The sequence below is a fragment of the Lipophrys pholis genome, assembly GCF_963383615.2.
Source record: "Lipophrys pholis genome assembly, chromosome: 15".
NCBI lineage: Eukaryota > Metazoa > Chordata > Actinopteri > Blenniiformes > Blenniidae > Lipophrys > Lipophrys pholis.
In genome coordinates this window covers 14,946,342-14,972,249 of record NC_137642.1, presented here as the reverse complement: position 1 = coordinate 14,972,249, position 25,908 = coordinate 14,946,342, and the positions used below count along the sequence as shown (strand labels likewise).

The 25,908-nt window shown below is 42.9% G+C and overlaps 1 protein-coding gene across 4 annotated transcripts in view; it reads left to right on the top strand.

Annotated features, from left to right (window-relative positions):
- adgrb3 (adhesion G protein-coupled receptor B3) overlaps positions 1 to 25,908 on the top strand; it is a 129,083-nt gene that overhangs the window by 69,369 nt on the left and 33,806 nt on the right. For all 4 annotated transcript variants that reach the window (XM_080481564.1, XM_080481563.1, XM_080481562.1 and 1 more), the window contains 7 exons: positions 8,486 to 8,680; positions 10,574 to 10,642; positions 13,970 to 14,078; positions 19,591 to 19,737; positions 20,684 to 20,759; positions 23,135 to 23,237; positions 23,849 to 23,892. In XM_080481564.1, coding sequence (XP_080337690.1) covers positions 8,486 to 8,680; positions 10,574 to 10,642; positions 13,970 to 14,078; positions 19,591 to 19,737; positions 20,684 to 20,759; positions 23,135 to 23,237; positions 23,849 to 23,892 — 743 coding nt within the window. The remainder of the gene's footprint in view (positions 1 to 8,485; positions 8,681 to 10,573; positions 10,643 to 13,969; positions 14,079 to 19,590; positions 19,738 to 20,683; positions 20,760 to 23,134; positions 23,238 to 23,848; positions 23,893 to 25,908) is intronic.

The following is a 25,908-nucleotide window of genomic DNA, read 5'->3' as shown; positions in this document are numbered from 1 at the left end:
ACTCCAGCGAGTCGCCTCCTGTGGGTCCACAGGCGCTTCGGTAGGTCACGCCACTGACCCGCAGTTGTCAACAAAGGAGTGACCCGTCACGCCTGTTGACCGGTCGTGCCACTGGTGGACCGCCTTCGCGATTGGACCCCGTGGAGGTTCCTCCCGTCAGGCGACCCTTTTTAGCTCAAAGCTGTTGGCCGATAACTGACTATTTACTCCAATCAACCTTTATAGCTTTGCATAACTTACACTTGGTACATTACCTTAGTAATCTATTACTCCAGTAATCCATTACTTTGGTGGCCTACCGCTAGTGATCAGTAATTGTCAACCCGTAAATAACAATTTACTTCTGTTTGGCGATTCGTTTATATGTAAATTACCTCTGACAGGGTAGAACCTTCCGGTAGCCTACCACTAGGGTAATTTGCATATTCTGATCACACGCTGACCCCAACATAATGGTGCCCCGTGTGAGGCTGTTGTAAACCAGCATTGTTACGAATAACTGCACAAAATAATCCTGAATCGTTCACTTAAGGTGTAGCCGTTAACTTTATTCTCCCAGAATTGGTTTTCAAGATACACTTTTTCAGCACTGTCGAACAAAGTCACTTGTGGTGTGAAATCAGTTGTGAAGTGGTTAGTGCCTTGCTTTCCCTGCATTCTACGCATGATTAACACGCTGTGTTAAGATTTCTGACTACGATTAATAGACACTAACAATATTGCTCGCCAAGGTGTTAGACGCATCTGACTAACTTGGATAGGGTGCAGCTCGAGCAATTAACGAAACCGAGAGGTTTGTAAGACACAGGTACAGCCGTTACCTGTGCAGTAGCAAAGCTAATTTGCCGTTAACCACAGCTAACGTTGTTGACTTCGGGCGTAAATCTCAACCACTCAATGGAGGGTAAGAGTTCCCGGGCACAGGGAGCCGAGGCTCCGCCGGTGCTAACTGAGCCGGCCATACGAGACGTGGTGTCCCACCTCGTCCGTCTCTCCTTGGAGGAGAAAGCAAATCTCGAACGCTACAGCGTTGAGATTTGCGAAGAAAAGATCCGAGAGCTGGTAAGTTTTGTCAACAACCCAGGGGACAAGCCGGCACGTACAGTGCCGGACGTCCTGGGCCAGATCAGCCTGCTCTACCAGCGTAGAGCAGAGCTACAGTCAAAGGAGGCGGAGGAGCGTACGGATCGGCTGCGTCTGGACAACCAGAGGCTATCCAAGGACAACGCTCGCCTCCGACAGGAGCTGGACGCCTCCAAGGACGAGGATCAGCCTTCAGAGCCCGAGAAGCAACGGGCTCTGCCTCCTCATAAGGAGACGAAGGTCGATGAGTGCACACTAGAGAGTGAGCCTCAGATCCAGGAGTTAAAGGAAAACCTAGAAGAAGCTCAGTCGCTAATCGCGATGGGCATGGAGAGGGAAGAAAATCTCCGACACCAGCTTTACACTGCCACCCTAGGTGCGCAACGTGACCCTAATTGGGGTCGTCGTAATCTGGCTTCGCCAGAGAGGTCTGGCACTATCGACTCCTCATGCGCCACAACGCAGAGGTATGACGCCTCATATAGCTTAGATGGTGATTCTTTTCAGCCCACGCGCAGCCGCAGCACGGTGCGCTTCGACGACTCCGCCACTCCTTCCCATCTGCAGCCCCCACGCGACGCTAGCAGTCGGGAGCAGGGGTCCAGGAGGGTGCCTCTACACCCCAGTAGACCTCCCTTGTATGGCCCTAGCGGCCCCGACCCGCGTCAGACAGCAGTCCACGGGGAACTGTCGTCAGAGGACTCTGACGGCCCCAGTCCCGTGAGGGGGTGGGATGTCCGGACCCGCCAGCTCGAATCCCTCGCAAAGGACATCGAACGCTTTGACCCGAGCAACAAGGACGCGAGTATCGAGGACTACCTCCGTGAGGTTGAACGCTGCCTCCTCGACATCGCACGTCCTTCCATGCGGGAGAAGCTAAAGCTTCTCTGGAAAACAACGTCCAGAACAGTCCATGTTTTCATGGAATCCCTGCCGCCAGACACCCGAGACCGGTACTCCACCCTCTGCCAGGCTCTCCGGGAAGAGTATTCATTGTACAATGACCCTGCTTCGGCAACGTTTGGTGCATTCGCGATCACCCAACGGAAGTCTGAACCTCCAAAGGAGTATTACAGGCGCCTACGAGTGGCCTACTTCCAAGGCCGCAATGCACCGGGGTTGGAGGAAGATCACGCCTTCAAGTCTCTGTTTGTCAACAACCTCCACGACAGTGGGAGGTTCGATGTGGCTCTATTTTGCAGGACCGCCAAACCCACCATGAAGGAACTGCGCCAGCACGCGCAGATGGTGTGGGAATTGCGTCAATGCCCGGGTAAGAAGCCTGACATTGACCAGAGGGTCCTGGAAATGGAGCCAAGGGAAAACACGGATTTGAGGCTTGAGGGCGATGAGTTGCCGACACCCAGAACGAATGCTGGAGGAGGGTCTGGTACACCCTCTCCGTCTGAGCAGAAAGGCGCACACCCGAATTCAAAGTGGAAAATGAAAGGTTCGGAAAGGGACCACGGTCGCTACAGAGCTGACCAGTTAAAGACTGAGCTACAGCAGTGGGTTCAAACCTGCATCAAAGAGGCTGTACAGAACTTGGACCTGTCCAACCAAAGGGGGCGCCACCCCCCCTCAAGGGGACGGGGACGTAGGCCCCCTCCCTCCTGACTAGAGCGGCGGCCCCGACCCACCACAAACAAGGTTTACCTTGTCGGGTGGGGGGGAGAAACAGGTGAGGCGGGAGAACGTTCAAGAACGACAGCTTCCCAGTCCACCGATTTGCCGTTCCTGACTTTCTTAGGCAATCTCGTGCACCGAGAGAACGCCAACCGCATCTACACATCCGTGGTGGTGGGAGGATGTGTAAACGCCCTCGCGCTGTTAGATTCCGGGTCCGAAATAAGCCTAATGTGTTCAGCCACCTTCGCCGAGCTTGCGAGAGCTCTGCTGTCTCTTGGAAAGCCACTGCAGGTCGAAGCTTGCAGCATTAACATCAGAAGCTTCACTCAGGACACTTCACCCATCACCCAACGCGTCTGGGTGGATGTCACTTTCCAAGAGATGTCTTTGGTGCATCCCATCTATGTCACCACGCTGGACACAGAACCATTACTCATTGGCCAAGATCTCCTTAGAGAAGTCAGTTCCTCCGTGAGTAGCCTCAGTACCGGGAAGATCCCCACGTACTTAGTTCCACTAACACTGGTTGAACAGATTCTCAAGACCACTACCACCACTGTTGTACAACCTTCACAGGTACATCTGGCATATAGTCTCGGCAGTGCTATTCCGATCTCTGTGAACCCACAGAACCTAGAGTTAGGATTTATCCTAAACCTACCAATCATTGAAAAGCAGAATGTGTACCGTTTAAAAACCGTATTGAATGTGGGATTCTGGGAGGGTAACACACACGTACACCTCCGAACGCCACCCACACTCGCCTACCACGACGACAACCCCTCACTCTACCTGGTCCCCAATCTCAGCATGTGCACAAACACCAAAGACATTCACTGGATCTGTCCCAGCAACCCTTTCATTAGAGATGTCACCAACTATCTATGTGGGCTGAGGGCAGACGCCCCGGAGCAGAAATGTCAAGGTAGTTTGTCCATCAAAGATGAAGGAACCGAGACCAGAGTAGAGAGAGCAGGTAGTCGATGGCTCGTCAACACACCTCATTCTGAAGCGACCATGTCCTACGACCGCCATGATATAGCCACCAAGCTCACCCTGCCCAATCAAACAATATTCCTCAATGTCCCACCAGGGGCTACAGTACACATTGACGACATAATCCTCCATCATCTCGATGCCGACCGACACGAGGTGGAGATTGAGATGATGGATGCATTCGTCGGGCACAATTTCACAATTGATGCCACCCTCCAAAGCCAGCTTCTGGCTGAGGGAACCAAATTGATTAAATTCAATTTAAAGCCCACAGGGCTCTCAGCCACTTTCCCTAGGCGGGCAGGTGGACACCCATACCAAGACCATCCCATCAGCATGGCAGCGCTCGGAATGTTGCTCAGTGGCTGGATCATCACGGCCGTAGTGGCGTACGCGATGTACAAGTACATCCAGAAACTACAGGCCCGACTGGATTCCCTGACCCTGGTCTCGCCACGTTTTGTGGGCCCATCCACAAACACACAATAGGCCAGCCCTCACCCAACCAAGAGGTGAAGGCACGGCCTACTAACCCTTTTCCTAACCACCCGTTCCCTTCCTATTTCTCACTCTCCTGTCCCTTTCCTACCTCTTTCATGTTCACTGGTGACGACCCTTAAGAAATGAAATGTATGTGTGCTTAGATAGTTAGAATAGAAATAGTAAGTCTGCCCAGACTAGCCTTAGCCTGCCCAGACTAGCCTTAGCCTGCCCAGACTAGCCCAGCCTGCTCAGGAAATAACCTCACATGTGAACTGGTGGACAGAGAAGGACAGTATGTTTCACAGGACATGGGGACGTTCACAGATTCTATGGATTGTTCGGCCCAGGTTTGCTCCAAAGACTGTGACCTGCATCCCACTCTTCGGAACAAAGGGGGGATGTTGGAGCCAAAATCCTTTGTTCACTCACCCTCATGAGGAAGGGGGGGGGGGCGAGGAGGGGGGTGAGCCACGTTTCTTTGAGAACAAAGAAACCATGTGCTCAACCCTGGAAAATTCGCCATTGATCACATGACCCCCCCCTGGGGGGCCCCCGGGTCCCCCCTCCTCTAGCTGCGGCACTGCAGCTCGACGGCAGGGGGACCCAAAATCCCGTCATCACCGGGTCACCGGCCCGGTGACGCGCAAGCCAACCCCGCGTGGATTGGCTGAACCACGGCCAACGCCGCGGGGAGCCCGGAAGACATCATAACGGTATAAATTCAGGCCCGGGAAGAGATCCAGCCTCTTCCAAAACGAAATCGCGTCAACCCAGACGCACCTTTTCGTAAGGAGACAAAGCGCCTCGTGTTAACGCACCTGGACCGGGCCTGAATTTTCTTCACCTCGCTGGACGAGCTCAAGAAAAGCGGGAATTCCCTTTATTTTTGGTTTCCCCTTCTTTTTTTTCTTCCTTTTTTTGTTTGCATCATCCGGACCCCGAGCGCGCGCTGCAACCGCACGCTCGTCTGCAGACCGACCTGAGCATCGCTTCTTCACTCCCCCCCTCATCGCAAGAAGCTGCTGATCGCCCCTCGGATCACACTACGGGTTTCCCCTCCGTAGTCCACGTCAGGTCTCTATTTTCTGGGACGCCAGAGAACCGCCCGCGGCCACAAATCGACGGATTTCACCTGGCCACGGAAGCACGTTTCCCCCTCGTCCAACCAAGTAAGGCTTAGAGTCTGGGCAGGAATTAGAATAACGTGATATTATTATTGCTGTGTGTTTATTGTTGGTACTTGTAACTTTGGGACGCCGATCCCTGTTTCTGAGTACTTTTGTGTCTACGCGTGGACGGCCATCCACGCGAATCATCGCACGCACGCGCGAGCCTCCTCATCCTCAGCTCACGCTTCTGCTCCCAGAGTCCATATCTGCCTGAACAGCCGTTTTTGGACTCTGTACGTGTAAGCTGAGGCGGTCGCGTCAGTGTACACAGTCAGACACCCCCTCCTCTCTCCTCTCTCTCTCTCCTCTTCTCCTCTGTTTCCCTGTTCACTAACCAGCGCACGGTACGGCCGCCGCTGCCTCCAAGCGCCTCCTTTCAGTGCGTCCCTGGGACCGTGTGTAGTTCACTGCGGCTCGGATTTCTCGGCCACAAGGAATCCGGCGCGCTCCCGACGGCTACGGCCCGTGCGGAGCTCAGTGACGTCACGCTATCCCAGGCAGAGCACGCCGAGCGCCTCTGGTGACCGGGTGGGTAATCACATCGATTTCCTCGCCGGGTCGCCGAGCCGTTTGGCGCCCTCTGGTAGTCGCGTGGGTAATTGCAACCGCTCGTACCGCCATCTGGTGGTTGCATTAAGTCATCACAACTGCCCCGCGCGCCGACGCGCACCTAGTGGCCAGATCGGGTGATTACACCGGACCGCCGACGTCTACCTCCCTCTGGTGGACGTTCGTGGTCATTACCCTCTCACCAAGTCACGCCCCTTTCGCTCCACAAACCCGCACACACACACACACACATCGCTCCCCACACTCGAACACACACACACACACACACACACACTCACACACACACACACACACTTTATTAGCTGGCTTTGTTTTGTATTGTGTTGTTTTATGAGATCTTGCTTGATGTTTATTGATTAGATGTGATTCATAGATTGATGATTTAGGAATAGACGTTTGTTAATAAACACTTAATAGTTGAATTGAACGATTCTTGGTGGTTTTTGTGTGCTTTTCAGCGACAACTGCTGGTTGTAACAGTCAGTGCTCGGATTTACAGCCTTCCTTTCCTGCTTCAGTTAAATTGCGATTATCATTTCAATCAGAAATAATAATTTAAACATTTTAATTGAACTTTCTTTTTTAAGACTGATGTTTCGTTTAAGACCCTAACTTCAGCTGGTGCCCCGACTTTGATTAAGTAACGGTAATATTCAATTGATTAATAGTTTGAATGGTTTAAATCAATTTCAATGATTTTAACGCTTTGGGTAATTTAACACACCTAGGAGGCGTTGGCGAATGAATGCAGGTTTTCCACGGGAATAACCCGCATTGCTTTTAAATAATTTTAAGTGTTTCATCGCATTTTCTGTGGTTAATTACCCGCACTATTATTGATTGATCTGTTACCCAGTTAACCTAATCACAACTTGAATTGTCTCTAAGCTATTGTTCATTTATTTTTGTTGCAGATAGATAATTTGTATGCTTTATTAATTAATAAATTAGTCAATTTATTCAATTAATACTCAAGAGTGCTTTTAATCATTTTTAAGTGGTTTTCGTGCATCTCAGCATCCAATTATCCAGTATTATTAATTCATAAAGCGCAAGTTTATCCAATTAATAATCCTAACTGCATTTAATTCAATTTCAATGGTTTAGCTCATTCAAATAACTCATTGTATTTAATTAGTAAACCCCGACTTTACTTAATTAATTCCAACTCCTCCTTGATTACTCCCGATTGTTATTAGATAAATAACCAAACTTGTTTGATTAACAATCCATTCTAAATTACTTGCAGATCACCTTCGGTGGTCCACTCCACCGAAGTAATTCAGCCTCCCCTCAGTTATTGACTTACAAATCGCAGGTTTGTTTCATTGATAACTTGAATCATAGGTTGCTCTCCGTAATTTAATCATCACTCGTAATCAAGTACCGTTGTTCATTGATAGGTCAATAGCCATTTGTGACGCCTTCGCAGCTTGAGCTTTTCCCCGGTTACTCCAGCGAGTCGCCTCCTGTGGGTCCACAGGCGCTTCGGTAGGTCACGCCACTGACCCGCAGTTGTCAACAAAGGAGTGACCCGTCACGCCTGTTGACCGGTCGTGCCACTGGTGGACCGCCTTCGCGATTGGACCCCGTGGAGGTTCCTCCCGTCAGGCGACCCTTTTTAGCTCAAAGCTGTTGGCCGATAACTGACTATTTACTCCAATCAACCTTTATAGCTTTGCATAACTTACACTTGGTACATTACCTTAGTAATCTATTACTCCAGTAATCCATTACTTTGGTGGCCTACCGCTAGTGATCAGTAATTGTCAACCCGTAAATAACAATTTACTTCTGTTTGGCGATTCGTTTATATGTAAATTACCTCTGACAGGGTAGAACCTTCCGGTAGCCTACCACTAGGGTAATTTGCATATTCTGATCACACGCTGACCCCAACATTGCATTTTAATTAGTATACTACTCTACAGTAACATTGCATGGCCAAGAAACCAAGTCAAGTGTCCAGAAAAATAACAAAAACATTTTCCTCAGTAGAATCAGTAGAATCATTTCAAACCATCCATGTGTGAACTCTTTCTTTCTGTATGTCTGATGAAATATTTCAATCACACACACAGAACAAAGAGGTCAACAACAGTTTATTGGAGTATTTAGAATACACTTTAGCTTTTATCCTTGCAATACAATAGTGCTTCCACTAGAATGGCTAATTCTGGTGACTCTCCATCACATTTGAAAATGAAATAATTCGAAAGAGCTGAGATAGCACATATAGGCCTGCACCTGTGAACGTGTACATAAACCCTGTGCAATGATGTGAAATGTCATTTCACTGTGCAATTTCTCCCTAAATGTGTGTCTTCTGCTCCAGTTAACTCTTTTATTCATATTGGCTCATTTCAAAACATCCGCAAGGCAGAATACATTTCGGCCTGGCTTAGATATAAGTGTCACATAAAGGGCCTTAGAGAGTAGTGTCTTTCTTCCTGATTTTTGCACTCCATTTACTCCAAATGTGTAGCTTAGTGTGCATCTTGCGAACCGTCGGAGTACACCAATGCCCCAAGTTCTTTCTTCTCCTGTTTTTGGAGGTTCAGGGGCACCTTGCTAAGGGCCAGAGGATGCTGGCGGGGGATGGGATGTCCCAGGTCACCAAAAACCTACTGGATCTCACCCAGAGGAGAAACTTTTACGCCGGCGACCTGCTGTCTTCAGTAGAAATCCTTCGCAATGTGACAGAGACCTTCAAGAGGGCCAGCTATGAGCCATCGTCAGATGATGTGCAAGTAAGTGGTCACAAGGTTTATTTCAACCCGGAGACGCGAGCCTCTGATGCATGCGGTCACTGCTTGGTCAAATGCATCTTTTTTGACAAAATATTTAAGTGGATGACTCTAAATCTTGATAGATTTTAACACCATCTCTATATACAACAATAATGCTTCCTGGAATTGGAGGAAGATTAAAACATGTCTTGTGGCTCCATGTATCAAGCAATATCCTCAGTGTCCTTAACGGTTTGATCTCATGTTGGTTTGACTTGAGACTTGATCCTCTTTTTGTCAATAGGATGATGGAGATTATAGCTAAACCTCCTCCTCCATTATCAATAAGACAGTTAATTCCCTCAATGCTGTGCCATTTTCACAGACAACCATTGTACATGCATATTTGGCATTATCATATTTCTCTTCACAATGTATAGATGCTGTTTTCATGTGTGTCAGGCTCATGGTGCATTTGAGATTAAGCAAAAATGGATGGAGGTCCTTGCTATGTGATGAAAATAGAAGCAGATTTGAAATACTGGAAGTTCGAACTGATTCTGCATCACAGTTCTTTTGTGAGGTTTAAATCCTGCTTTGTCGCCATGTTGAGTCTCTTTTGTTGTGATTATTTTGGATGAAGATGAAAGTAATCGTGCTAGGAAATTAGAAAAGTATGAGTGGAACCCAGTAGCCATTTTCTACTTAAAAGTGGAAATAATGTCTGTTTTAATCATGAAAGTTGAGTCAGTTTATTTCCACAACAGGGAGAGGAGTATCTGAAGAGTGATAATAGTTTTGGTATACTAAACACGAGAATATGCACATCTTGTTGTCATGCTTTTTTCTGAGAATGTGGTCTCGGAAGACAAAATGTAAACTAAGAAGAGGCCACCGTACACTGCTATTTTAGCTTGAGATGTGATGGGATTTAATTGGCATACGACTCCCACTTCAGGTTAGGTTATAGGTAATTAAACCATGAAAATGTTCAGCTCACTTAATTATGCACTTGCAACGTGCGGTGGTATTTGGACTATAAAATGTCACGGATGCTCTTTCTCCTCCTTGGTCCTCTGTTGGTTTAATGCACTTTGATCAATTGCTGCAAAGCATACGGTCCTTCAAATTTTCCACAGAAATAAAAGCTCAATGTGGCTTCTGTAGATGGCAAATCAGATCTCAGTTCCGCCATTTCCCGCCCATAGAAAATCTATAAGATGAGGAAAGCATCCTGACTGTGGTTATTAGGAGAGTTCTATAGTGTGTGTGGGCAGACAGGAGAGCAGCCAGCCAGCCCAACCCCTGCGTGTGTCTCTGCGCTAATGCAGTGTTAAAGTGGGCACATTACCACCAGAGGGAGCATAAGCATTCAAGTAGAAAACAAGATAGCCTGTGTCAAGAGAGAGAGAGAGCCACTCCCTCAGGCATATTGTAGACCAGATGAAATAACAAGGCTAAAGATCAGACAGGGGTCCCATTACTACTGCAGGCATGCACCCCAAGAAGCCCCTGCCCGCTCTCCAGTGCTGAAGAAGACAATTCACACAGCTGCTCAAACATTCCCTTTCATCTTTTTTTTTTTCTTTTTCTGATTGCAGCTTGTGCCTTTCACCTGTAGCATTAAGTGATTGCTGCAAGCTGCAGGAGGTTCAAGTTGTATTTTCTGTCAGCGCTGATCCACATTCACCATCTCTATCGCCTACCATCATGTTATCATCAACACATCTCAGGAAAACCTGCCAGCACAGCATTGCTCCCTCATTTAATTTCCCAAATTCCCGGGAGCACACGTCCATATATTATCCACAGCAGTCCTGCCTGATGTCAGAACTTTTAAAAAGACGTCTTGATACACTGCCTGTAATGTTTGTGTGGGTGTGTTACGTATTTTCTCTTTCATCATTTCTACAGAACTTCTTTCAAATCATCAGCAACCTCTTGGAGGAGGAAAATAAGGAGAAATGGGAAGATGCACAAAAGGTAAGCATGTGGCAGTAAATAATTCAGGTTGTTGCAGGAATGTTGTTCGCCTCCAAATGCGACCCAAAGCTTGTTTGCGGTGACTCTGTATGAATAGCGGAAAGAAGGAAAGTCGGGTTACTTTTTGAGGTCGTGTTAGACTCACGCCCTATGATTGTGAGGTCACTTAGCAGGTGTGACATCTGGCCTCATTTAGAAAAATCAATTCCTCACAGCTCCACTTGGTGGCAGCAACACTGCCATAGAAACAGCTCTACCGTTTACTGCAGGACCCATTCCTATAGCAGTTTCATTCAGATGATACAGCTCATGGCACACTGGTGTGATAAGATATTTGAGTTGAATCCTCTCAAACATTTTAGATTTTAGTGCTTGTTTTATTGCAGGCTCAAATTCCTTTCTGTAATATAGCTGCCTTTGTGAGGCAACACTATTGCATCAATTGAAAACCATAAATGAGAAGTATAAATTCAAACTTGGTCAGGAAACACAGCTCTTTCTAGATACCAAGTTTATCTATAGAGGCTGGCTCTTAGCTTTGTCCTCTGTTGGACACCTCTCTCAGCTCTAGAGGTGGCAAATCTCGTTTTCAAAGCTGCGATTTGTGTCTCAGACACCCTGAACCCTGGAAATCACGCACATCCAGGCTCTGACAGAGATACCATCTGCAGTGACTGCAAGTCTGCAAAGGGCATCTGCTCTGTTGTCACCTTCACTGGTAAATCGACTTAAATTAGGTGTCACACGTTGACACACAAGTGAGCCGGTTGCCTTAAAATAAGTCAGATCTCTTTTTTTGTCTCAGTTGCTTTACACCTGACTTCAACGGATACAGTATGATGGAAATGCAGGCAGTTAAAACATTGCTAGACGTGCCAGTCCTGGCACTTTATAGAGCCAGTAATTAGGTGTTTACTTACTGCAGTTTGAGTTTGGCAGGCACCAAAGGTATGATCTCGGTGAGAAGTCTCACAAATGAACAGTTCTGTCTGTGAGAATGTGTCAGAGACAAGGACAGAGAGATCAGAGGGAATATAGAAATAGAAAACATTGTCTGTGATCGAACACCAAGAAGGCATATGTGACATGATCAATTAGTCTTGCTTTTAATAAGCCATTACCAGAAAAAAAAATATTTAGATAAATAAATCAGCCACAAAATATTTTTAAAGGATGTTTATCAAGGTTTTTCCTTTTTTTTAAGTGAAAGTATGATATTCTCTAAATGTAAATAAGAAAGTATTTATATAACTTTAGATGTTGGCTGAATGAGATAAGCCTATTTCTGAATTTCAATAACATGATATGCAATGTTCACATACCATCCACACTAGTGTGGACATATTGTTTCTTGGAATAGTTTTATGTGCTCAGTGTTTTTTCTATTTATGTCTTAAATCTCCATGCCAAATGTGTTAGACGCTCGGAGCAGTAAAACACGATTCTGTTTTGGTTCAACATGAGAACTGTGTAGCAAAATGTCATACTTTTGTTTATGGATTCTGTAAAACCTGCACATGCAGAATCTTTTTAGATATTCAACACAACTGTTTGATCATAGAGTATTTTACTGTCATTAACATACCATTACTACCTAGGAAGATTCTGGAGAAAAAAAACTTGAAGTTACTCAAAGAAGCCACTTGTCAATAAGATTTAATGGACTTGTCTGAGGAGAGCTACTTCAATTTTGTCTTTGCACCAAGCTCAGTGATGTTGTCTGGTTCCGACAGACGACGCCTGGACTTCACAGTTTAACATTTTTCTCACTTGCTGGGAATACTTGCATTAATCAGTGTTCCGGTCTCACTTTGCACAGCACCCACACACTGCACGCTGTGGACATTCAAAATGCTCACATGAAACACCTCACTATGAGGTTTTTACTGGCTGTAGAGTTGGCTTTGTGCACAGATCACTATATATTCACCTCCTGTCACTGTTACCATGGCAAGGAAAGGAAGAGCTCTGTCTACAGAAACTCCTCTGCAGCCATTTCCCTGCGCTGCCTTCACATCTCATGGTTGCCATGGAGACCTGCAGAACGAGCATGACTGCACTCTGCGTCAGACATGCCGGAAGGGGCGACGTGATGTGCTTTTCTCCCCCACCATGGCTTTCACTCTGCTGTGTCAGAGGCTCTCAGCTTCAGCATGGCTGAACTTAGCAGCCACACATGTAGAACCATGTGCGAACAGAGGACACAAGCTGTTACAGACAAGGGAAATACCTGCCTCAGGTGTTTGTTGAATATCCACTGGCAGCAAAGTCTTAATAACGAAATGCCACTCAAAGTCCTCACTAATTGCTTGATATCATTACTGTATCATCACAAGTCTTGCATTATTTGTTGAACAACACGCACTACCCATACAGAATTGAATAGCTATCACAGCAATGTCCTGTGTGCATTTTGTGCAACAGGAGCATTTAGACTCTGGCATAAATGTGGTCAGAAGTAGGACTTCCCCACTGTCAGTACATCCCAGTCCAAAGCCTCTCATTAGATTGGACCACTCACCAGCGGACTGGCAGCCATGACTGTGGTCCAATCTTTTGAAGGTCAATTATTGGATTAACGCGCCTTTGATTTATTGACTTGAGGGAGAAAGAGCTGACTGGACTCGCACTGTGGCCAGTGGAGCCATGGAGCTGTCCATGGTCCTGAATTCCCGCCTGCATGATTTCTCACTGTGTGGTGAAGTCCATGAAGCAGCACATCAACTGAGGCAATCACCCTTGACTTGGCAGGGCCTTTTAGAGGAGAAGCCAACTTGCTACTGTGTTGGCAAATGTGTCGGTCATGGGTCTGATGCCGATGTCACATAGACGGTTCAATTAGAGCTGCAACTAATGATTATCTTCTGATACCAGTTGATGAGGAGATTATTTTGTTGATTCACTCACCAATCTGATTATATGGACATCAATTTTTTAAATATATAATCAATCAGTTGAATGTTGGGGTGACCTAAATAAAATGTACGTATAGCAACACAAAATATAAAAGCAAACACAAATTGAAAGATATTTTAGATAATTTAAAAATCTCAGACAGTCAGTTGAAAACTAACATACAGTATATTCCTCCACAATCGATCGAATATACATTTTGTTTCTGTTTTGTTATTTTGCAGGGTTTGTAGCTATTTCTGCGGTTTTAATCTAATATGTGTTAGCAGTCTGCCCTTATTTTCTAGATAACTAGATTTTTATTTCAACATCAATCCACATTTTCGGCATCTGTGAAATGATTGACATGTCATTCAATTCAAAAGTGTCTTCTTATCTGTGTCGCTTCTTAACTGTCTCTCTTATCCTCTCTAGATCTACCCCGGAGCAGTGGAGCTAATGCAGGTCATCGAGGAGTTCATACACATTGTTGGACTGGGCATGAAGGATTTCCACAATGCCTATCTGATGACTGGAAACTTGGGTAGGAATCAGCCCACTTTTCCCCTGAGTCCTACAGCCAGCATGCTCATCTTACATTGCATTTCTGCCCAGCGTGGACACATAATCCTTCTACTCTGCTGACTTCCAGTGTCAATTTCTCCCTACCATCATTAATTTAGGATAAATGGCGCATGGCGGGGGTGGGGGACTAAAATTACAGCAAATCAATATTGTTAATTAAAACTGATCTTGTGGTCTTAATGTGCTAAATTCCTATGAAAACACTTAACACCCAATCCAATATCAGGTGCATGCAGTTCAGGAGGCTGGTACACCAGAAAAAACACACACACACAGCATTTATGTAGAAGAATTGACACTTAAGTGATGATTATCCGAATACAAAACATGTGTTTCTTTTTAAAACATAAGTTAAAACATCTACAATTATGCAAAGTAGTGAAAAGAAATTGTATTCAAATTTGAAAATATTTGAGTCCAATCACAGACACGCTTCCCAGCTATATTTTCAATAATTAAATATAATATTTACTTTATATTTAGAGGTCTGATGCTGTGCTTTCACTGCAGTTCTTTGAGAGAGGTGTGATTTAGTGGAGCAGCCCTTTGAACATGTTCCGTAATAGCCCAGCGCCATAGAAATAAGGATTGTTTGTCACTTTCTTGTGAGATTACAAGTCATAGAAAAACATACCGCGAAAGCATCTGATAAAAGACTGGAAGTTTAATTACACACAATACTATGTGGCTTAAATGAGCTTTTCTGCATTGCTGATTTTTGGCCAGATTATAAGTCCCTTTTTTTAGAAAAGAAGAAAAAAAAAAAGGAGTCTTTAGATGTGAGCCTTTGAGTGCAATATTTCTCCTCCCCAGTGTGTCTGTGGGTTCTTTTAGCTTGTGTCGCACAGGCTCTTGGATGATCTGAGGTCTCAGTGGCATTTCATTTCTTACTCAGCCATAAATGGTGTCTTACTGGAATGGAATAATAGAACTGTGGGCTTGATTTATTCATGCAACTGAATGTGAGCATGTACTGCCGAGCTGGTAGGCAATTCCTCTTGAAGAGTGAGGTTTTCTTCCTTGTGTTCTTTACAATAGCAAACGTTTGACCCACTTCTAGCAAACATTCACTCTAGTGAGCCCTTTATGGTATATGATTTCCATAATGATGAATAGGTAGCCCCTCAGAATCGCATACCAAACATGGTTCAATGAATGCACCCATCAAAATCCCATTAGGAAACACAGTGAGAGTCAAATTAACTAATGGATTCAGACTTGGACATAGGGTTTGAATGCATTCCACAATGCCAGACATTAATGACTTTTTCACAGATATGAGAATATTTCTGTGCCCTTCGCCTATATTATACTCCTTTCAATTTGGCTTAATGATAGTCGTCCGAACCTAGTGTAACTCCCTCCTTTTAATGCTCAAAAAAGCATTAACACATGACCTCTGCTTTATGCGCAATGAGAAATCAGTGCTGTGAAAATGACTCTAAATTGACGTCTAAGTGTTTTGTCCACATGTGTTCATTCCTTGAGCCGTGTCTATTGCACTGCTTGAATATGAAATACTTGATTCCAATTGTATTAGTCACCTATATCATGTGTCTGGCCTCAAATGGGACTTTGGACTGAATCATATCTATACGTCAAATGTGACACGACAGAAAGCAGCATTGTCTCAGTAAAAGAAAGCAGTGACTGACACAATCAGGAGCCCTGCTTGATGCAGATGCTCACAAAGTGAATTTTTAAATTTTTTTATTTTTAATTTTAAAACCTATTGTTGTATGGTTTCATAAAGATGCAATAAATTGCATTCAAACTGAAAAGTGAGCACAAAATTGAAAGACACAATTTCATTGCGCGATAAGTTAACATTTCAGACTATCATTTGCAGGCTAAAGAAAAACCTTCAGATATAATAACTAATCTAAAAGTGATGCCATAAACCTTTACTGACTTTTTTTTCTTTTGTAAGTTAGACAAATGAATTGACCGAAATTGATGGTTTAATTGGGAAAGTGACTATAATTAGAGAGCATGAGAGGTTTTAGTTTTATGCACAGTTTTAATGTCATCACATAAAAGTACAAAGCACAATTGTTTTTTAATGGCTCCTTTAAAATAAGGCAAGCATCATCTTCTATCAGACTGTTAAAGAACCTCCTTCATAAGGATATGTGAAATGTCGGAAGGGCGGTATCATTATGATTACAGAGACACATTTTTAAAACAGCTTGTTTGGAGCACAGAGGCCAAGCAGGGACATTTTGGGTTGGTTCTTTTTTGCAATTATTAGGAGAAGTGTGCAGCAATGGGACGGCGGCGGTAGTTCAAATCACGCAGAACCTCATTGACTGCTGGTGATAAAGAACAAAGATTTTGCTGCAAAACCTTTTTTGCACAAGGATGAACTTTAAGTTTTACCACTTTAATTTCAAATCAATACTATTTTCTATTTCAACCCAAATCAACTCTTACTGTGAGAAATATGAATGTCTTATCTATCTATCTATATAAATAGATAGATAGATAGATAGATAGATAGATAGATAGATAGATAGATAGATAGATAGATAGATAGATAGATAGATAGATAGATAGATAGATAGATAGATAGATAGATAGATAGATAGATAGATAGATAGATAGATAGATAGATAGATAGATAGATAGATAGATAGATAGATAGATAGATAGATAGAGATATAGATATATAGTATATATATAGCTATATAGTATATTTATAGATATATAGTATATATATTGTTATTCTCTGAAGGTGTGAATGTGTGTGTAAATGGGTGTCTGCCACTCTTAGTTTTCCTTGCAACCTGTCCAGGGTGGATCTAGGGAAGTCGATGGATGGATGGTCTATGTTCGTAATCTTTCCACAACAGCGTTGTGTGTGAAGTGGATCAAAACTGTGACACTCCATTTGATAATACATGAGTAATGTATGGTGACGCAGAGTTTTCTGGATGATTGTTTGGTATTGCACTGCAGGCTTTAGTAGTCAGCAACAGTATTTCCAGCTTGCAGCATGAGCCCTGGTGACCACGTGGCCCTTTTGATTAAAGGAATGGAAAGTTTTGTGGGTCCATCATTGAAAGCCAAGTGTAGAGCATCTGGCAGAGAAAGATATTGCGGCATCATTTTGTCACTAATTTATGGCGGCCTCTTGACACCTAGATAAATAGTGGCTGTCACCACTGGATCGTCCTCTGTCCTCCTACTTTTAGTCAAATAACCTTGATTGGAAAAGGCTCTCTACTCCGGCAACTTATAGTTTGTCCTCTCAAGCAAACACTTGGAGGGCACAGTGAAGCTTGGTGGAATACATCATGCACTTTCATCCATTTTCTTGTTTTTTGTTCTGGTGATCTATTGTGAGCTGCTGCTTCATTCCTGAGAGAATATTCTTACACATAATAGTGACTAATTTCAATTACACACACAATAGCTGCAAATGCTCATTAATTTATTTCCTGTGAATAATGTTTTTATATATATTTTTTGTTGTTGCTTGACTTCAACAGTATACAATGCTGAACCTCTCATGAACGCATTCAGACGTAATGAGCGATGGTATAATTCCCTCTTATGAAAATGAGCCGTACAGAACCCTCTTAAGTCTCTGAATCGGTGTACTGAAGCAACGCTATCCTAAATAGCACTTTATTTATGCTTCCTAGCCTCATCAGCTGAATGCAAAGCCCCATTTACCTGCAGAATTACCCAGGACTCTGAGAGACAGTCTTCTTTGCACCCTGTTGAGTGTCACAGTGTGATCTGTGACTAAAACCACACACACAAATAAACACACCCTTGCTGCTGCTGCTCCAGACATCTGGTGCTATGAACAGGTCCCGCTGCAAGCGTCAGGTCTTGTGGTGCTCTGTGATTTCCTGCCCACTGCAGGATCATCCCAAACACAGGCGCACTTTGACTGTCGCCCGTTTCAGTCGAACGTGGACTCTTGCCAGAATTCAAGTTGTATTATTGGCGCAGCAGAAGGAACAACGAAGCGTTTGCATCAATGGTAGGATTAGCCCCAGATTCCCCCTGCTGAAGCGCCACCTAACTGGGACTGGATGTGACACCAGGAAAAGAACAGGACAGCTTTATCCTTCCCTTGTAATGCTAAGGCCTTTTTCGTTGATCCTGGGGTTTTTCCTTGTCGTTGCCTCGGTGCACAGATTGGCCTTTTATGGCACCGCAGCAGGGAGGTGAGAAAAAGAAACAGTGATTAAGGAGATTACCTGTCGACTGTGCATCAGCTGCCAGTTGTACCTTTGATTTGGTACTTTGTGGTAAAAGAGTACATGACTCACTCAAATGCCCAGTTGGCTTTTTCTTTTTCTCCCTTACTTACATTTCTTTTTTAAACAATTGCCTGCTTATTAACATTATCCTACCTCATGATAAATTTAATAAATGTTTGTCATACCTTTTTTTTTCTTTCAGAAACATTATTGATAGGTCAACAACAACCAATAACTTAATAATGGGTATTAACGTGATTATTTGGGTCATTCTGAATGTAATAAAGACAGTAGTGTAAGAAAACTGTAAAAGATCTTTCACAACCATGATTGAGAGAGAGTGTGGCAGAGTTTGTATCCTGAATGAATACATTTTACTATTATGCCTTCCACAACAAATTTGGATAAGCAAACTGCACAGCGCCTGCAAAAAAAAAAAAAAAGCACCCCTATTTAAGTTTTATTACATATTGACTGCATCTACTACATTTTGAAAGGATTTTTTCAATGCTACTTCAATCATCTAATAACTTAATACTTTATTGGCAAAATGTTATTACGATAATGGATGAAATACAATACTGGTACGTTATTAAATTATGAGCTTTATTACACTGACAATTGCCAAAATTATTACATATTTGATGGGTTTTATGTTATTGGCTGTCAATACAGTATTGGTTGTTACATAGGTCAACACTCAGTCACAGTCAACAATATACCGTTTGACACGTCATCATTATATGAAGGATACAGCTAATAGTTTTTTTTTCCTTGAACACATAAATTTCAAATCAATTTCAAACTATGAAATAACTGCAGGATGATTGAAAAGTGATATGAAGACACTCCTAGTGCATTAGCAATTTATTGGAAAAATATAAAACTTTTACTCAGCATCAGCAAAGACGTCTACTTTACTATGGATATCAAAAGCCTTTAATAATAAAAAAAAAAAAAACTCTTCACCATCTCTTGAGTTTTTCGGTTCTTATAACGTGTCAGAAAGCCGACAGACTGTTTGCTTCAGCTTCACATCGACTGTAGAGTCAACCCAGTGGCATTGATCCTTTTCTCTCCTCCAGATAGAAAATGAACAGAAAGTTAACACTCCTTTTCTTTTGAGTGACCGGACTTAGCAGCAGAGTTAATACCTGTATGGTTGGATGAGTGCCCTTGTAACACACTCACATCTTTTCAACACTAACAAAGTTGTTTTGTTTTTTTTTCTTCTGTTTTTTGGGAATACTGCAGTGGCCAGCATCCAGAGACTTCCAGCAGTGTCTGTGATGACTGACATCAACTTCCCCATGAAGGGTCGTAAAGGCATGGTCGACTGGGCCAGGAACTCAGAAGATAAAGTGGTCATCCCAAAGGGACTCTTTGTTTCCCAGTCAGCAGGTATGTGACTGATCACGTATATCACAGAGCCATCTGACTTCCAGTCCAATTCATCAATCTTCTAGGGTCAAGAACTGTGTGAGCAGTAAAAACAATTACCGACTGAGGATATACTGCAAATGCAGCAACATAAAATAATCTTCACTGCAAGATGAACGCATATTATGGAATGGAAAATGAAACGTTCACAAAAAGTGCATCTGCTATCACAACATTGTGTGCTGGATCAACTATTACATAGGGAAGGTGAAATAATACCTCAGCCCTTGAAACAAAACCAGTTTTCTTGCTTAAACTCATTCAGACACCTCAGTTGTTTTTGTTTTTGTAGAACTTCAGCATTCTTAGCATCCTGCCAGTGTTTCCTGTATATCGCAATCCAGAGCCAGACAACTTGGTTAATTTGTTTAATCAGTCTTATCTGGGATATCGCAAATATAACAAAACGAGGGACTGATTAGGAATCGACACAATGTGCTTAATCCCAAACGCTCTAATTTGGACAGTGGAAGATACGGATTCTAAGGGAGATTTTAGTTTGTTTGTGATTGGAGTCAACAAAGTCTGTGGTACTTAAAGTTAGTAGAAGAAAAGTGAGTTACTGGTAGAATTTGCATTGACACTTCAAGGTGGCAGGTTTATCAAAGCCAAGCAAACTAAAATCCAGTTAAAACTCTCATTTGAATTATGAAAAATCACCATGTAAACATAATAGAAGTAGTTTTCAGTGTTTAGAGGGCAGCTTTCTTTTAATTCTTTGAGTTTAACAACACCATATTCAGATCTGTAAATTGGCCCGATTTTGATATAAACTCTGTGAAATGTGTACATATTTACCCTTATGTTAACACCTGGTCACTATGTCCACTTGTATAATGAAGTTCTGTGATTTTAAAAAGCGACAGGCTGAATGTAGTTCTAAAACATTCCGCCTTTTCTCTTCCAGATATGGAGGGATCACCCGTCTTCATTTTGGGAACCGTTCTCTACAAGACTCTTGGACTCATGTTACCTTCACCAAAGTAAGTACAGCATGTTTGTATGTTCTGGTGAGCTCGCACGAGGAAAAGAGAGAAATGTAATCCTTTCAAAGCTGCAGAGGTGTCCGCTATTTCTCACAGTAGTAGATTTAAATCTGAAAAAGCAAGCTGCAGCTCTGAGTGGCACAGGCATTTTACAACTTCAGAGACTTCAAACCTCAATCTCACTTCATAAAGCCGCTTTCATGCAGATTAGTACAAGTCAAAGTGCTGAACAGATGATTGGCACAGTGATAATAAGACAGAACAAAGACAGGGCGAGAAAATAGGTATTGAAAAAAATATTTACAATAAAGTGAGCTGAAGGTGAATTAAACATAGTAAGATTACAAATACGTTAGATAAATACAATCTTAACAATAGCAAATTCAATGGAAACTTACAAGTCAAATTGATCTTAAAAGATGATTGGAAAAAATGTACTAAAATATAATAAAAACATTTAAAAAATACACACACACACACACACACACACACACACACACACACACACACACACACACACACACACACACTTGTGCGTATTTTGACTTTAAATACATCTGAAAGAGTTTTGTGCCTAACCTATCACAAGTTGGAAAAAAGTTGATGATTTAATTGAAAAGATGAATCTGTATTTGTATATGTTACACAGAACCGGAAATACCCAATGCCCTTTTTGTTGTTGTATTCAAATGACAAATTAACAAATTAGTTATGAAAATCAAAAATACTCAAGAAAAGAATTTCATATTATGAACTATTCTAATAATTATTATTACAATGATTTTATTTTATTTTTTAAACATTTCTTCTTTGTTGAGAGTGTAAAAATTAAGAATGAAGCTATTAACTTTTTAATGATATTCAAGCTGTACGGGATTTGTCTGTACAGGTTTTGTTAATGAATAAAACATTAACAGTAGCGTAGCATATCTAGTTAATTAAGGATGACGTTACTGTCTGAAAAAGCAGTTGGATGTTACAAAATAACACCTGGTGTCAGACCCCAGTCAACAAGTCGTTGGCGCCAACATCCCAAGGACAGATCGGTCATTTCAGGACCCGCCAGGCCAGCTGTCACAGGTGGAGCAGCAGCCCTTTGAGATATATGTAGACAGGAGGTCATCATGGGACACTCAAGCATGATTACTCTGGAAAGACGTGAAGATACGATGTTCAAAATAGTATTTTCCATTTCACAGTTCAAAAAAAAACAAAAACATTTTTTTTATCCTACCAGGTGTTTGGAATCTGTCAGTGCACTCTCAGCAGGGAACTAAAGAAGCTATCCAGTTAGTCATTGATTTCAATTTGAAAATAAGTACAGAGACAGGGACTTGTACCAAATAAGAAAAAAAAAAAAAGTCAGATAGAAATATTTTCAGCTCAAGTGCTGCGTGGATCACAGGCTGCTGCAGTCTCACCTCCACTTCTCTTTGTGTAGGTGATGCTTTTCTTCCACGCAAAAAGTGCACATAGATTTTCTTTTTTAGCTTGAAATAAAAATGAAATATATTCTGTCAACTATACAATAGCTGGAGATGTTTTCTTGAAACATGACTGTCGTGCCAGATTTTAAGAGCAGTGGATACAAAGAAACATCTTGTTCAGTCCAGCCCAGCTTTGTATTCGCTGTTTTCTGTTTTTTAGCACCATTTCTGGCAAACATCCCGTAAATCGATGCTTTCATGTGAAATGAGCAGCTTTTTGAATGTCCCTGTTATTAAAAGAGTGCAATATCTTGGTTAGTAGTCAATGCAAGAGGAACTAGTGAGACTATTTAGTTTAAAAATTGATTTGGAAAAACTTCGACTGCAAATTTTTGATTTTTTTACTTTAGCGAGCAGAGAGAGATGTTGAATTGAAAATATCTAGAAAATATCCTACCTTAAAAATCCATTAAACAGATGATGATATTAGTACGCTGCCTCTGTCAGTGAGATGCTTTACCTACTAGTACTTACATTCTCTACTAGAGGCAAGGAAAAAGGACTTTGGTAATAGGAAATGTCAACTCAACTTGTATAATAGTTTTGAATCAGGAACTTAATTATCTTCTGAAGACGTAAAAAATAAATCATAACCAGTCTGGATTTATAAAACACTATGACATCTATTCAAACTTTTATTTATAAATGATTTTTTTTTTTTAACAGAAACAGGAAGTATCAATGTAACTTGATCATTCATAAAGTCATCATCATCTGCATACTTACTGAGGAAGATAAACAGAGGTCTAAAGTGAGCAGCAAGGCTCCTATAAAAAGGATCTCGGAAACAGTTAAATAAAACAATATGCGGGCACTTCAGTGACAATTGAACATCCAAGAGGTTTTCTTTACTTTGTGATTTCTTGACACGTTTGTCTCACTCAGGAACCACACAGTTGTGAACTCCAAGGTCATCGCTGTGACTGTGAGACCCGAGCCGAAGACCACCGAGTCCCATCTGGAAATTGAACTGGCTCACCTGGCAAATGTAAACACTACAGTCGTTCTCTCACGTGCAATCTCGGTAACAAACACGATCATAAACAGCAGGTTGACAACGAACGATAGTATATCATTTGGTTATGCACGTATTGATTTTTTTGCTTGATTCTTCACATCATTAGAGAGGGAGAGCCTTTGTTTATGAACTGAATGCTGTACAAAAGACCACAGCACATATATCCTCCCATTAGCTGACACACAAGTGGTGGTTAATTGTCTTGATAATTATTCCCAAGCAGCCAAGTGTCAGAAGAGAGCAGAGTGTTCGGATAATTACGAGACAAAGCCTTTTTTTTTAATGATCCAGGCTTTTTTATTTCATCTTGGAGATGAAGGGCAAGTAGGTCTAAGCATGTCAGCTGAAGTGTGTATGCCTCTAATAGCGCAGGCTGCACACACATCGGTGGTCCCTACGTGAACCTTGGCACACGTTGAAAAAGAAAAACCTCCACATGCAGTTGGTTTATGATGATGATGATGATGCAGGTGGTGGGGACGAAAATGATGATCAGTTTTCAGTATAATTTACCAAACATTTTGTCTTTCCTTCCTTCCTTCCTTCCTTCCTTCCTTCCTTCCTTCCTTCCTTCCTTCCAGGGAACAAAGAACCCCTACTGTGCGCTGTGGGACAGCACCATAATGTAAGTGGGCATGCACTTTCACTGTGTTAGCTTTTTGTTGTAAAGTTTCCTGGGTTTGTTTTCACTTACTCTAATAAATATCAAAGTATCGTTGTGAATTTTCAGGAACACACACATTTATAACTTACTTTAACTTTTCTGTCAACCTGGATTTTTATTAGTATCTATTTTCACATCCCAAAAAGGAAAAAAATAAATTTATCTGTCAAATATCTTGGCTTCATCAAGATTCTTCAAAGTTAATTAAAATGAAATCATTAGATATTACGTTTTTCAGAGCCTTTTAAATTATGTTGCCATGGTGCTAGAGTTGCTGCACCTTTGCGCAAAAAAATGCCGTCGTGAATCTGTCAAGACTATCAATATGAGTCACGCATGACTAATAAGTTCACCCCTGGAAACCGCACTCACAGCTTCTCATTTCTAAAAATGTTGACAGTCATTGTAGTTATACTGCAAAGAGTATGAAACTTTAAAGTATTAATTGTTTCTACAGACATTTGAAGAACAGATACACCTGATAAGAAGCAACTCCATATGATGATTGAATACTAGTCCCAAATGCTAAAGAATGAGATACCTGAAAAGAATTAACACAGCCTGGGGCTTTTCTGTATGGAGTTTGTATGTTCTCCCTGCGTGTAGGGGGGTTTCCTCCGAGGACTCCGGTTTCCCCCACAGTCCAGAAAACATGCACCAGGGGTTCCTGAGCAAGACCCTCAGCCCCCACTAGGTCCCCCCCCGAGTGCTATGCTATGTGGCTGCCTACCTATCGGGCAATTTGGTGAAGACATTTCCCCGAGGGGATTCGTAAAGTACGATTCTACAAGTTTCCTTCTGTAACTACGTCCCCATCAGCACCCTCTCTGAAATTATTCTTTTTTACCTTCACAGTAAATGTTCCGTTCAAAGTGAGACAACTAAAATTGTGGAATAATTTTTCCAACTATTCTTGTTAGTGAGACACATTTCCATTCTTAGTTGAAGAGCAATTGCTGATTAAAGATAAATTAAACGTAACTGTTGCAGAATTTGAGGTGAAAGAATGACACCTGAGGTGGACTGCCTGAGGGCTGGAGTAGAGAGAAATGGGGCAAAAGAGGTGAAGAGTTCTGCCCCGGGGCTGAAGAGGATGAGGCCGGTTAGCAGGATTGTCAATGAGCAGAAGCTACAGGTTATTAGGAAGATAACAACCAGAAGGCAGGGGAGATAGGTGAAGCTGTCGAAGAGGATGACTCAAAGGCAACGCAGATGAGCCAAGCTGCTTAGGATCACGATGTGAATGCCAGCGATGTGCACTGAGTCACTGGGGAGAGGACAGGAGCTTGGCGACACCAAGGACACCGAGGTGCCGTGGAGAATGGAGCACAGGCCATTTTAGGTCAGACGCATCCGGGAAAATTGGTCAGATGTCTGGCCAAGAGAGGGCGTGTTGGGACATAGCGCAGGACAACCCAGAAATGTCTTCGCAAGATATTAGACTGGTTTAGATGCTGAGAATAAGGTAACGTGGCTTGTGGCTGGAGTGCTACAATGACAAACTGCAGAGGGGAAAAGAAGAGGCCAGGCAATTTGGTGGAAGACTGATGGCCTCAGAGTGAGAACACAGCACCGGTTGCCTGAGTATTCTCAGTGGTGACCAGAAGCTTTTAGGACGGGATTACTGGCAAGCTAAGGTAACTTGAGTAGCAGTCAGTTGAATATAACAGAGCTCTACAGCGGTACTCGACAGCCGTGAAGCCCAAAGACCTGGAGCAGCTGTGACGGTGGCAAGTGGTTGTAACACAGGGCGGGCACAGACGAGTTAACAGCAGAGGCATCAACATCTCACTGGGCTTTGGCAAGGGCAACTGACAGATGGATGAGCAGAGTAATGACTGGGGTGGCAGAAAAGAAAAGAGGAGGCAGCTGCAGAGGTACCACATAGCAAAGAGTCAGAGCGCCCAACAGATGAGGTTCTGCATTGTTATTCAGTGGAGGCGCCGAAACAATGGTCACCAGACAAGACAGTGAGTT